This window comes from Lactuca virosa, chromosome 9 (genome assembly GCF_052849685.1).
Source record: "Lactuca virosa cultivar CGN04683 chromosome 9, Lactuca_virosa_CGN04683_v6, whole genome shotgun sequence".
Classification (NCBI taxonomy): domain Eukaryota; kingdom Viridiplantae; phylum Streptophyta; class Magnoliopsida; order Asterales; family Asteraceae; genus Lactuca; species Lactuca virosa.
This window is the reverse complement of record NC_136434.1, coordinates 214185547-214197809: the sequence shown is the minus strand read 5'-3', so window position 1 is coordinate 214197809 and position 12263 is coordinate 214185547. Positions and strand designations below refer to the sequence as shown.

The 12263-nt window shown below is 33.7% G+C and overlaps 1 protein-coding gene across 1 annotated transcript; it reads left to right on the top strand.

Annotated features, from left to right (window-relative positions):
- The first annotated feature begins 6675 nt into the window (after positions 1-6675).
- LOC145137607 (dihydrolipoyllysine-residue succinyltransferase component of 2-oxoglutarate dehydrogenase complex 1, mitochondrial-like) lies at positions 6676-11584 on the top strand. The gene is made up of 15 exons (XM_079071735.1): positions 6676-6845; positions 7051-7128; positions 7666-7740; positions 7844-7904; positions 8090-8117; positions 8228-8295; positions 8378-8452; positions 8535-8590; positions 8683-8727; positions 8819-9082; positions 9212-9306; positions 9934-10024; positions 10277-10387; positions 10490-10684; positions 11050-11584. The coding sequence occupies exons 2-15, from the start codon at positions 7072-7074 to the stop codon at positions 11239-11241; spliced, it is 1413 nt and encodes a 470-aa protein (XP_078927861.1). The 5' UTR covers positions 6676-6845; positions 7051-7071; the 3' UTR covers positions 11242-11584.
- The last annotated feature ends 679 nt before the right edge of the window (positions 11585-12263 follow it).

Sequence of the window (12263 nt, the reverse complement as noted above, 5' to 3'; positions counted from 1 at the left end):
GTTAGGAGGGAAAATGATGCTTCCATTTCTCTACATTTCTTTCCTTTACGCCTAGTTTATGAGTTTAACAAAAGAAAAGAAAAGAAAGTCATGAGAGAAAAGAAGAGAAAGAAAATTAATCATTTTATTCTTTATTCCAAATCTTCCCAAATCGGAAGGAAAATGAAAAGAAAGTCGGAAGAAAAGTTAGGAGGAAAAATGATGCTTCCATTTCTCTACACTTCCTTCCTTTATGCCTAGTTCTCGAGTTTAACAAAATAAAAGAAGAGAAAAGAAAAGAAAGTTAGGAGAGAAAAGAAGAGAAAGAAAATTAATCATTTTATTCTTTCTTTAATGAAACTCGGGAACACCATTTTTTTTTATTTTCTTCTCATTTCCACCCATTTCTTTTCTTTTCTCTCGTTAAGTTGAACTCTGAAACGAGATGGATGTGTAGTATTCCTACCATTTGCCCAACAAAAAATAAAATGTCCAACAAATGAAGACAATAAAATCATAACTCAAAATTTCATTTTTTACATATCTTCATCGATAGCATGTCAAATGAGCCAACAAAACTCACCTAAAAACTGAATATATTTACTTATTTAAATATTTAAAAAATGGCAATACTAAAAGTAATACAACCGTTTGTAAATTTTAAACAATGTTCTCTTGGTTGTTCATCTTTAGGAGTTATATATTACCACAATATCATTTTTTGGTATTGGTTTAGTTTGTGAAAGTAGGTTTATAAGTCGTTTAATAGTTGCTAACTGAGTTAAAGCTGACTGAGTTAGAAGTTCTGATTAAATCCACATCTGATTGAGTTTATGCTGTTTGATTCTTTTTTCATTTGTTTGGAATTGTGTTTATAATCGTAAGGAAGAATATGCAATCTTTATAATTAAAACCAATTTATAAAATGTCTTTAAAGAGTGGTTTCAATAACTATTTCTGTTGTACAATTAAATGAGCATAACTATTTGCTCATGATAAACTTCTAAAAACGTAAACAATAAATAACCATAGTAGAAAAGAGCCCAACATAGTAGTGATTATAAACTTGCAATCCTTATCTGATCTACCCCATGACAAAGCCCATAATAAGAGAATGTAAAACAACAATCTTGTTCTTTCTTCTACCGTTTCAACATCACTTGCACATTTAGAGAAAGAACATTTTCCACCTTGAAAGTACCTCTTGGAAATCTTCCCCCACAATTGTCAGCTTTTGCTGTGTTCTAGGCTTTAATACCTTTATGAGCAACAAAAACTCCTTTCAACATTTTATTATAATGTTTGTTGCATAATAAAAGAAAGTGATAATCAAAGAAAGTGATTCAATTTACCTGAAAAAGGTGTGTAAAAATATCATAAAATCAATCGATCTTCAAACTAAACAGAACCATAATCAAAATTGATAGAAATAAGCAAGCAACATACTCGAAATTTGAAGGTAAATAAGTAAGAAACAGGTATATAAACAAAATAACCTTGAAGTTTTCTAGGTAAATAAGCAAGAAACAGGTAAAACTTACTTCAAAATGGGAATTGAATCGGACAATCATGAGTAGACACATATGACATAACAAACATCCAAGAACCCAAAGACATAATGAAAATAAAGAAAATGGTGAGATTTTACCTCAGATTATGTGTAATGAGCAACATGGTATTCACGAATATACATTCTATGAACATCAGTGAGTGGAAGAAGAAAAAAGTGCTCATTCAATACCTGATAACATATCAAGTTCCAAAAATCACTAATTGAAGCTCTTTTCAAGTGTTAAAGAATACAAGAATCAAATAGAAGACTCGAGAGTACCTTTATATTGGATTGAGAAACCTTAATTTCGATCGGAAGGAGGCCACAAATACGACCACAATCAGTCGACGATGATAAACTTTAATGCTCTCCCCTCGCACTTTAATCTATATTTCCATACCGGAGCGGAGACGAAGAGAGAATGTACTGGCGGGGGAAGGAGCGATAGTGAATATCGTTCTTGTTGTTTAAGAAGCGAAGGCGTGAATTCTAATTGGGAACAAAGGTGAAGGGCAAATACATGAAAGGTAAAAGAAGGACTGAGTCAGCTTCGTTTTGTTGGAGGACCGAATCAACATACAATTGGGGACCGAGTCCAAGGATGCAAAAGGCAAAACAAACAAGCTGATTGGGGATTGAGGACTGGGTCCTAACTTTGGACCTAGTTAGAAGGCTTATCAAACAGGCCCTTAGTTTGAACTTATGGGTAATCTCGGTTCTAGATCGGTACCAAACCAAAGGGTACCATTGTACTAATGTTTTTCGAGAGCATTTATAGGATTGAAGATCGATTTTAAATATAAGGTATCATATTGTTCTGTTCGAAAAAATTGGGTCAATATGCTCGCCACTAAACGAAAATGAATACATTTTTTTTGGAAATTACAAACGAATTAAGTAGAAACTGCTCTCAATATTTCAACGAGCATCTCGAGTTCGAGCTCCTTTACAGGGCAAACCCAGTCTCCATAGGGATTTCCAGGGAAAAATTCTCCATATGTGGCACCACAAGAGGTAGTTTAAGGGAATCAAACTCCCAATCTCACGCCCCACATGTGTATAAACTCGATGCATCAACCCAGCTAGGCTGGACATCACTTGCGAAAATGACTATGTGGTCCGCATATTTTACTCCGCAACGTATATAGTGCTAATAAAAAGGTTGTAAATGATGAGAAAGCTGACAATGAATTTTGTCACACCCCCGAACCAGACGGCGGAAACGACCGGGGGCTTGCGCATGACTTCATCTTGAAATATCATTACAGTGAATATAATTGAAACATAACATCATCATCATCACACATGTAATATAACAACATTCATTGTTTACATCGAGTATTGTATTTGAATATTAAATGCCTAAATAGTAAGAGTATGATGAAACAAAATATAACACAATATCCATTAGTTTGTTTCGTTCATTCTGCTTCAACGGTTTCCTGAGAATACAAGTTATTTTGAAAACGGTCAACATAAAATGTTGGTGAGTTCATAAGCATGTTTGTGAAAAAGATTTGTATAATTTTGAAACCACCAGAAAATCCTATATTTTCTGCAAACTGTTTAGTATGTTTGTGTTAGATCTTGTATTAATGCATGTATGTTATTGTTTATTTGACTAAAAGGGTTAAGAGAATGTAGAGAGAATGTAAAGAGCATGTAAAGAGAATGTTCCCAGACAACCCGATGTTGTCTGTAAAAGAGACAGCTGCCATACCAACCCCCGAGGTTGAGTACCAGTACAAGAATGTTTCCGAGTAATCCAAGAGAAAAGAGAATGGTCTTCTGTAAACTTCATAACGTTAATTCCTCTAAGTGAGCCGTCATAACCATACTAACTAATGACAATTTCGCCTGTCTTGGCGTTGTTGGACGCCGGTTTTGATTTTGATTATAAGGTTTTCGTCACCCTAGACTGAGTTAGTCTAACTGTAGCGAACAGCTCAGGTGTGGGGTGTCATCCCCGTATAGATCTATACACAAATCCCCGTTCTCCCTCCAAGAGACTCTGGTTATAACTACATGCTACGATCGTACACTTAATAGGTGCCAACCGACAAAACTCACTAGATCCTTAATCGAATTTACGCGAAGAAAGGTATAATCTCATTACAGGCCCAATGAACCATGAAAGTGAACCACTAAGGCATCGCTAAACATGTAAATCATTTAAAGGCCCAAATTGGAATGAAATTATATAACATGGGCCCGAAGTATATATATGAAAGGACGACTAAGGCCCATTTCACATGTAAGGTATTTACAGGCCCAAATAGCACACAAATAGTATCCAAGGTCCGTCGCACATGTTAATGGGTCAATGAGGCCCAATAAACATATAAATAGTATACAGGACCTATCATACATAAAAATGGGCCACTAAGGCCCAATAACCTAGAAAATGATCAAATTAATCCATTTGTTAGTTTATCGTTGGTTTTGGTTCAAGTATTCACTAAAATAGCATAAAAGCCCACTTTTGTAAAAATGACGTTCTTGGCCCAATAAGCCAAAAATTTACAATTAAGGCCCAATTTTTTTTGTAAGAATAACACTTTAGTCTCCATTTTGTTCAAAACTTGTGTTGATGACTAGTTTGTGGTAAAAATAACATTTTAAACCCATTTTGTCAAAAATATCATTTTTGGCTTGATTTTTGTGAAAATACACATTTTTTCTGGTTTTGGGCTTTTCTGACCTAGTTGTTGGAAAATTCGTAGAAAATTCATCGTAAGTCGAAATTTGGATCCATAAATTCTGGAAGTTTGGAAATTTTGTCTACTTTGTTCACAATGTTTCTCATAATTTTTGATGGCCTCAAACTAGTGTGAAATTACTCACCTTCACAGGTTGGTCCGAAATTATTTCAAATATGATAGGCAGTTTTGTAAAATTCGCCAAAAATTGTAGAAAAATCGTATGAAAACGTGAGAGTAGTCATTTTAAAGGTATAAATCCGAACTTTATCCATGTAAAACAGTTTTGAAAAATATTTCCATTAAGAGGGTCAAAACAGTTCGAGATTGGGCTAAAAGTTTCCTGTCAAAAGCTGATTTTTGAGTATAAGTTATAGATGTTTGAGCACAACACTCATTTTGCTATTTTAAGTGTATAATTCCCAGATCTACAAGTTTATATGTAATATATGTGATAAAACATACTTTTCTCAAGGTTCTTATGAAGATCCAAGTGATAAACTTCAAGTTCTTAACATATTTTTAGATTAATGAAGTAATCAACACATAATCAACAAATAATTCATGGAAAACACACATAGTCATGCATATACACATAGATATACACAAAGCAACTTATATTCTCCCCTAAAATCATATGAAAACTGAAAACAAGGGGTATGAACTCACCTTGGGGTTTGGATTTCGGTTTTGATGAAGATAAGAAGAAGGTGGTGTAAGTTATGACTCTAGCTAGCTTCTTGAAGTGATCTTCGAATCTTGATGAGTTCTAGGGAGCATGGTCACGAATTTGAGGTGGTAAGAGGAGTGATTAAGTGTAGAAAGAAAATATATCACTTAGTCTTATGAGATCTTACCACTAGAATGTATCTTGGAGTGATTTTTGGATGAAAAGCTTCCTTGGAATGTTTCTAATTCTCAAAATTTTTGATGAAAGGGAAGAGGTGTTCTTGAATGTGCATTTAGAGAGAGTTTGGTAATGGTTTGTGTGTGTGTTCTTGCCTTCGGCCAAGGATAAGAAAGGAGAAAGAAATAGAAGCTTTTGGTCTTTAGTTAATGGTTAATATTCCACTGATCTAGATATTTGGTGGACATTTTGCATGGATATCCTCCATGCAAAAAGTATGTGGCACCATTAGAATAATCCCATAATTTTTTTTTTTTTTTTGTAGTTGGGCCGAAGGTGAGAAAGGAAAGGAGAAGGAAAAGAAGATTGGGGCCATTCATGCTTAATTATATTCCTATGAGGCCCAAGAAGGATGTTTCTCGGCCCATTGGGCTCTTAAGGAGGCTCACGACCCAAAATGGTAAAAGAAATGGGTTTAGGGCCCATTAGGGGTAATTAAATCCTTTATGGCTCATCATAGCCCAAAATGTTATAGATTTATGAATTGGGTCCAATTAGAACCTAATTAGGGTTTTAGGCCCAAAGTAGTCAAGTTTAAGATCTATTGGTCCATCAGGCCCAACAAGAGAATCCTAGTCCATAATGAATTTAAACCGGGATTTCTAGGGTTTTCAAACCTTATTTGAACACATGAGATGTATTTGAATGAGCATAGAGCATGATATTCACTTAGATTACAAGCCTTACAATAGAAGATGGTTTCATGAGAATAAAATTTTCTAGCAAAAATGCCAGTTGTGACAAATTTGCATTAAAAATTTAATAATAGTTATCTTTTAGCTAATCATTTTATTTTTATTATTTAATCGGTAACTTTATAATGTTATTTTGTTGGCATGCAAGCATAACAATAATACTTGTACATATTTGTGTGGATGTTGTCTTCCTCATCATTTGACTAATCTCCCATTTCACCCACTCCAGAAAGTTCTCTTATTAACTGAGATAATAAAAAAAAAACCTTACACCAATTGTCATATGCCTTTCAATGTCATCATCTAGTTCATAGTCCAATGATACATCATCAATTGTGATCATATACCCCATCTTCAACATAATACCGAGTATTAGAGTTTTGAGAAGAGAATGTCATTGGCAACTTGTGCAATGTAAGGCAAAAATATGAAAATTAATCATCCACAACCAACAAGTGTACCAAGTAACATGGAAAAAAGATACAAAGAAGCTTCAAGAAGCCCTCAATCATAAGAAAAATAAAGATAAAAAACCAACAATTTTGAACAATACTATTGATTAACATGAAAAAAAGGAAGAAATTTATTTTGACCCGTTTAGGAGTAATTTGAATTTACAAACAATCTTCAAAGGTAATGATTATGGAGAAACCCACTTTTTAGTTACTGTTAGAATTTATAACAGTACGCTGGTGCATTAATTTTTTATATAACTTTTTGTTATTCAATGGGACTCGATGCAAAATATGACATCTGTAGAAAAAGGTGAACCTAAAAAACTTTTATAACATTGACCCTAAATAAAATAATACATGTACATAATTTTTCTTCTTTCAACTAATAAAAAAATTCCCCCTTGTCCAAATAGTCGAACGCATATAGAAGCCTCCAAGAAGACCTTCATTCGCGGCGGCCCCCTGCCTACGATTATTCCACGAATCTGCGTGAAAGTTCTACTTCTTCATTCACCCGTTCTTCCGTAGAAGATCCAGACCAATCTGTTCGTCAATCCCGTAAGTTTATTGAATCCAAAGGATCTGGTTTAATCTTCGGTGATTCTTAATCATTTGTGTTACCGCTCTCTCTGTATATATTTGCTGAAAATTTGAATATAAATCTGGTTTGAATCTTCCGGTATATGTTTATTTGTTTGTTAAGCGTTTTATTTTTTAACCGATGATTTCGTCTTTATACCTTTGTATGATTTGTGGATAACAGCATCTAAAGTTGACGCTAGCGATGTTCGGTGTTTTCCAGCGAAGAGTTGTTAGCGGAAGCTCCTCTGCTTCGGTAAAGGTGGATTTCATTTTCAGGCATCTTTTATATGTTTACTTTGTGTTGTATTTTTATCTATACGTTTTCCTCCATGTTGAAAAGAACAAAATAGAATGTGTCAACTGTGTTGCGTTTTGAGCTCAAATATGATACGACTCGTTGCTTTGTATAACAATGGTATCTGATAACCACACTAAACCCTAGCCAAAGTACTCCGTCTGCGATGAAATAGGGTTATATCATGGTGTTTTTACTCAGTTATTGATTTTAGGTAAACTTTTTAGAAAGGAAACTTATATAATAATATAATATAACTACGTTATACTACTAAATACATATCACAACAGGAGTTTTGCAATAGAAATTGTTCAGAGTTGTCAAACAAAAAGCATCAATTTAAAATATGAATTTGGAGAATACTAGGTTTAGCAACTGAAATTGAAATGGACTGCAGTATTCAGAGGTCGGAAGGAAATGCTATATTATGCACATTAAGAGTAATATAGAAGTATAAAAAATGGACAGGCCATTGATATTATTTTACTGTATTTTGGACAGATCATAGGAAAATCATGGAGAAGGACTTGTCCTGTAGCATCTACAACTGCAACTTGTTTTACTTCAGAAGGAGAGGTATTATTGTCTTATATTCCAAAACTATGTATTTTATTTTTATATAATCTTATTTAATTCTACATTCTGTTTTCTTATGGTTAACTTTTCAACATGTGTATAGGTGTTACTCCATCCAAGAATTATTGGAAATGTTAGGAGTATATGTCATGTTGCCCAACCTGGTAAGTTTCAGCCCATTTATTAGATAGTGTTTTGTTTGATGGAATCAAGGAAGGAATGGAATGGTTCATTCCATTATCCTTGCGATTCCATTCCATCCTACCATTTTGAGAAACACTGATTTTGGAGTGGATTCATTTAGTCATGTATGGATCTAATTTTTTTTACCATACTAATGCTGTTACAGGTGGTCCAGTGAATTTAAGGCCATTAAGGTTAGTTCATAATGCTATCTTTTTCTATGTGTTAATAATATGGATATTTTTGTCCATGATTCATATTCAATAGTATTGGTCTAAGTGACTAGACTTCCTTTTATTCACAGGGAAGTTATGACCAGTCTTCAGCCATCTGTGAGCATGCAAATGCAAACCAGAATGTTCTCCTCAAGTGGTGTGATACTCATATATTTATTTTCTGACATTTCATTTACATGTAAATTCTTAATGTTTAAAAGGTTAATTTTTTTTTAAAGGTGATTTGGTTGATGCTGTTGTCCCTTTTATGGGTGAATCTATAAGTGATGGGACACTAGCAACTTTCTTGAAGAGTATGTCTATTTCCCTCCCTCATTGTATTTCATTAAAATTATTTTTTAAGCTTCTGATTTTTAATTAATGTTCTTGGAACAGAACCTGGTGATAGGGTAGAAATTGATGAACCAATTGCACAAGTTGAAACAGACAAGGTATTTCTTATTCCATTACTTTATTATTTTCATTTCTTTATGATTCCATTTATGAGTTTTGTAATCATCGGTAATGTTTGTGTATGTTACAGGTGACAATTGATGTTGCTAGTCCTGAAGCGGGTATAATCCAAGAGGTAAATTAAAATATTTTTCAATTTTGTTCAAAAAATGGATAATTTTATTGAATTTTAGAAAACTAAAAGATTCTAGCTTTGATTTTGTTAGTTTGTGGCAAAGGAAGGGGATACTGTTGAACCAGGTACAAAAGTTGCCATCATTTCAAAGTCTGCAGAAGGTGCATCACCTCCTCCTCCTCCATCCAAAAAAGAAGAAGCTGTTTCTCAGCCACCAAAGGTTGAGGAGAAGCCAGCGCCAAAAGTCGAAACTGCCCCTATCATTGCAAAGCCTAAGCCTTCTGCTTCACCACCACCACCTTCTAGAACCTCTCCTTCAGAACCCCAACTTCCTCCTAAAGAAAGAGAAAGACGCGTGAGTCACTCACATATTTCATATTAATCCAATTGAATCAACTTTAAAGTGGTTGAAATTGAATATTTGTTTTGATGTTTTTTAAGGTTTTGTTTTGTTTGATTGAGTGGTGTTATGTTTAATGTGCAGGTTCCTATGACTCGTTTAAGAAAGAGAGTTGCTACACGTCTTAAAGATTCTCAAAACACATTTGCTTTATTGACTACATTTAACGAAGTTGACATGTAAGTTTTTACCTTTTTATATTTTTATTCAAAAACCAAGAAGAGTAAATTACACAAATGGTCCCTATGATTTGGGGGAATTTCCACGTTTGGTCCCTAACTTATTTTTTTAGCTCGTAAGGTCCCTACTGTTTGTTTTTGTTGCGCGCTTGGTCCCTTGTCTTACCTAAAAAGACTATTTTGCCCTTGATTTTTTAATTTATTTAAATAAGGTGGGGTAGGTAAGGTAAGGTAAGGTGAGGTGGAAGTGGGGTTGGGGGTGTGTTTATTTAAATAAATTAAAAAAATCAAGGGCAAAATAGTTTTTTTAGGTAAGACAGAGACCGGGCGCGCAACAAAAACAATTAGTAGGACCTTACGAGTTAAAAAAATAAGTTAGGGACCAAACATGCAAATTACCCCAAACCATAGGGACCATTTGTGTAATTTACTCAACCAAGAATATACACGTAAAGAATACTAAGAAAGAGTACAAGTTAGGTAGATAACCATTAAGAAATTAAAAAACCAAACTCAATAACCATTGTTCAACAAAAAAGCGATAAGTTACTTTGTTTTTTTTTAACATACATGTGAATTAGTAAAAAATCATTTCTCATATTTTACTTGATACTTGGTTTTATGCAGGACTAATTTAATGAAACTTCGTTCTGAGTACAAGGATGCATTCTTAGAGAAACATGGAGTGAAATTGGGTCTGATGTCTGGATTTGTGAAGGTATATCCTGAAACACAGGGACCATTTCTGTAATTTTGTGATACAGAGGACAATTTCTGTAAACTCTCTATTAGTCAGGGTCTCAGGGACTATTTCTCTAATTTTATGATGCACGAGGACCATTTCTGCAATTTTCCAATTAAGCAGGGACCTTTTCTGAAAAACATTTGTTAATATAGGGATGAAAACTGTCATTATGCTAAGGGTCTACAATTATATTTAATGTATTAATATTTGATTATTTTCACTCAGGCTGCTGTGAGTGGACTCCAAAATCAGCCAATCATAAATGCAGTTATTGATGGTGATGACATCATCTACAGAGATTACATTGATATCAGCATAGCTGTTGGTACTCCAAAGGTAACAAACAAACAACTTTGAGCTATATTTTTATTGAAAAAAATGCAACACAAAGACAATCTTGTATTTTCTAGAAAGATTGTGAATTTGTTGTTTTTGTAGGGACTTGTTGTGCCAGTAATTCGAAATGCTGAAAAGATGAACTTTGCTGAGATTGAGAAAGAGATTAACAGTCTTGCTAAAAAGGCAACTAGTGGAACAATATCTATTGATGAAATGGCAGGAGGCTCTTTTACCATCTCTAATGGTGGTGTTTATGGAAGCCTTTTGAGTACTCCAATCATCAATCCTCCCCAGGTACCCTTTTGCTTCTTCTTTTAAAAAAAAATACAATTACATATTTAATTGGCTAAGTTACGGATATCATCCCCATGTTTCATTTGTTGCGCATGTGGTCCTTGAAGTAAAATTACTGTATCCTTTGGACCAAAATTGGAAAAATCACTTATACTCAGGGGCCAAATTATAGTCATTTTCATTTTACATGGAACATGGACCAAAATTGTTGAAAAAAACCTCAAATAAGGATCAAAATTGCAAGATAAAACTTTTTGGGACCAAAATAGCAAAAACCAGCTATGCTCAGGGACCAAAAACGTAATTTTACTCCACTCTTTTTGGTAAATAAGTTGACTGATGAATCATATGTTGTGGCATTACAGTCTGCGATATTGGGTATGCATTCAATTGTGAGCAAACCAATGGTGGTTGGAGGCAACATAGTAGCAAGACCCATGATGTACATCGCCCTCACCTATGACCATAGGCTAATTGATGGAAGAGAGGCTGTGTTTTTCCTAAGGCGAATCAAAGATGTGGTTGAGGATCCAAGGAGGCTGCTTCTTGATATCTAAAAACGCTGATTTTGCTTCTTCATAATCATTCACGCTGGATATATATTCTGGTATACTTAAAACTCTTTTTGACCAGAATAATCGTCTCTCTTTCTTGCTAAATTTTTTCTAGGCTTTTGCTCTGCTTGATTGCAGCTTTAGCCTAGCTTAGCCACGTTTGCATTTGATATGATATGAGTACTACATTTTTATAAGTCAAACTCCAACACATGGTTTGGTTTGGGTTTACACCAATCTTTACTTGAATAACTTCATCAACAACATTTTTGATGATATATCTTATGTCAATATGGGGAACTTCTTGGTGGGGTGGACGTATTGTATTTTTGGTTTTGGTTTTTTATTTTTAAGTCCTACAAAGGTGAAAGTGTACGATTTATATGGAGAGTGTTTTGATATTTGATCAGAACAAAATTCAAAAACAGAAGCAGATAGAAATACTAAAGTTCAATAGATAAATGAAAAAAACTATTGAACGTCTATAATTCTTAATTTTGTTAATGCTATATTAATGTCTCAATAATTCATATCTGAATGTTAACAAAACAAATAAATTGTTAGAATGTTGGCAAACATTTTTTTCCCATCATATACTTACCTTAAAAATCCGTTTAGGGCGTAGGTCATATTTTGAGGTTGTTTTTCTTTCGGTTCGTTTGGATGTTTATGCTTGTCAACCTTATTGAATACAATAACTAGCTGTTTATACAATTGATTCCAAATTATCTTCTCTCATGGATATTTGCAACATAAAAAATTAATTAACAATTAAAATTTTAAAAAATATTAGTAACGATAAGTAATTATAAAATAAACAACATTATACCTGTTCAATTTATTAAAATTGGATAACAAAGCGAAATATTCTTACAGGCTGTTTAGGAAACCATCTATTGAAACCCTTCTCTAATAGGTATAGAAGACATACACGGATTGCATCATCGTCCGATAACTCATTAAGTGAATGTTTAAACACCGTCATAATATCGTCTAATTTGACAGACATTCCTTAGGATCATAGG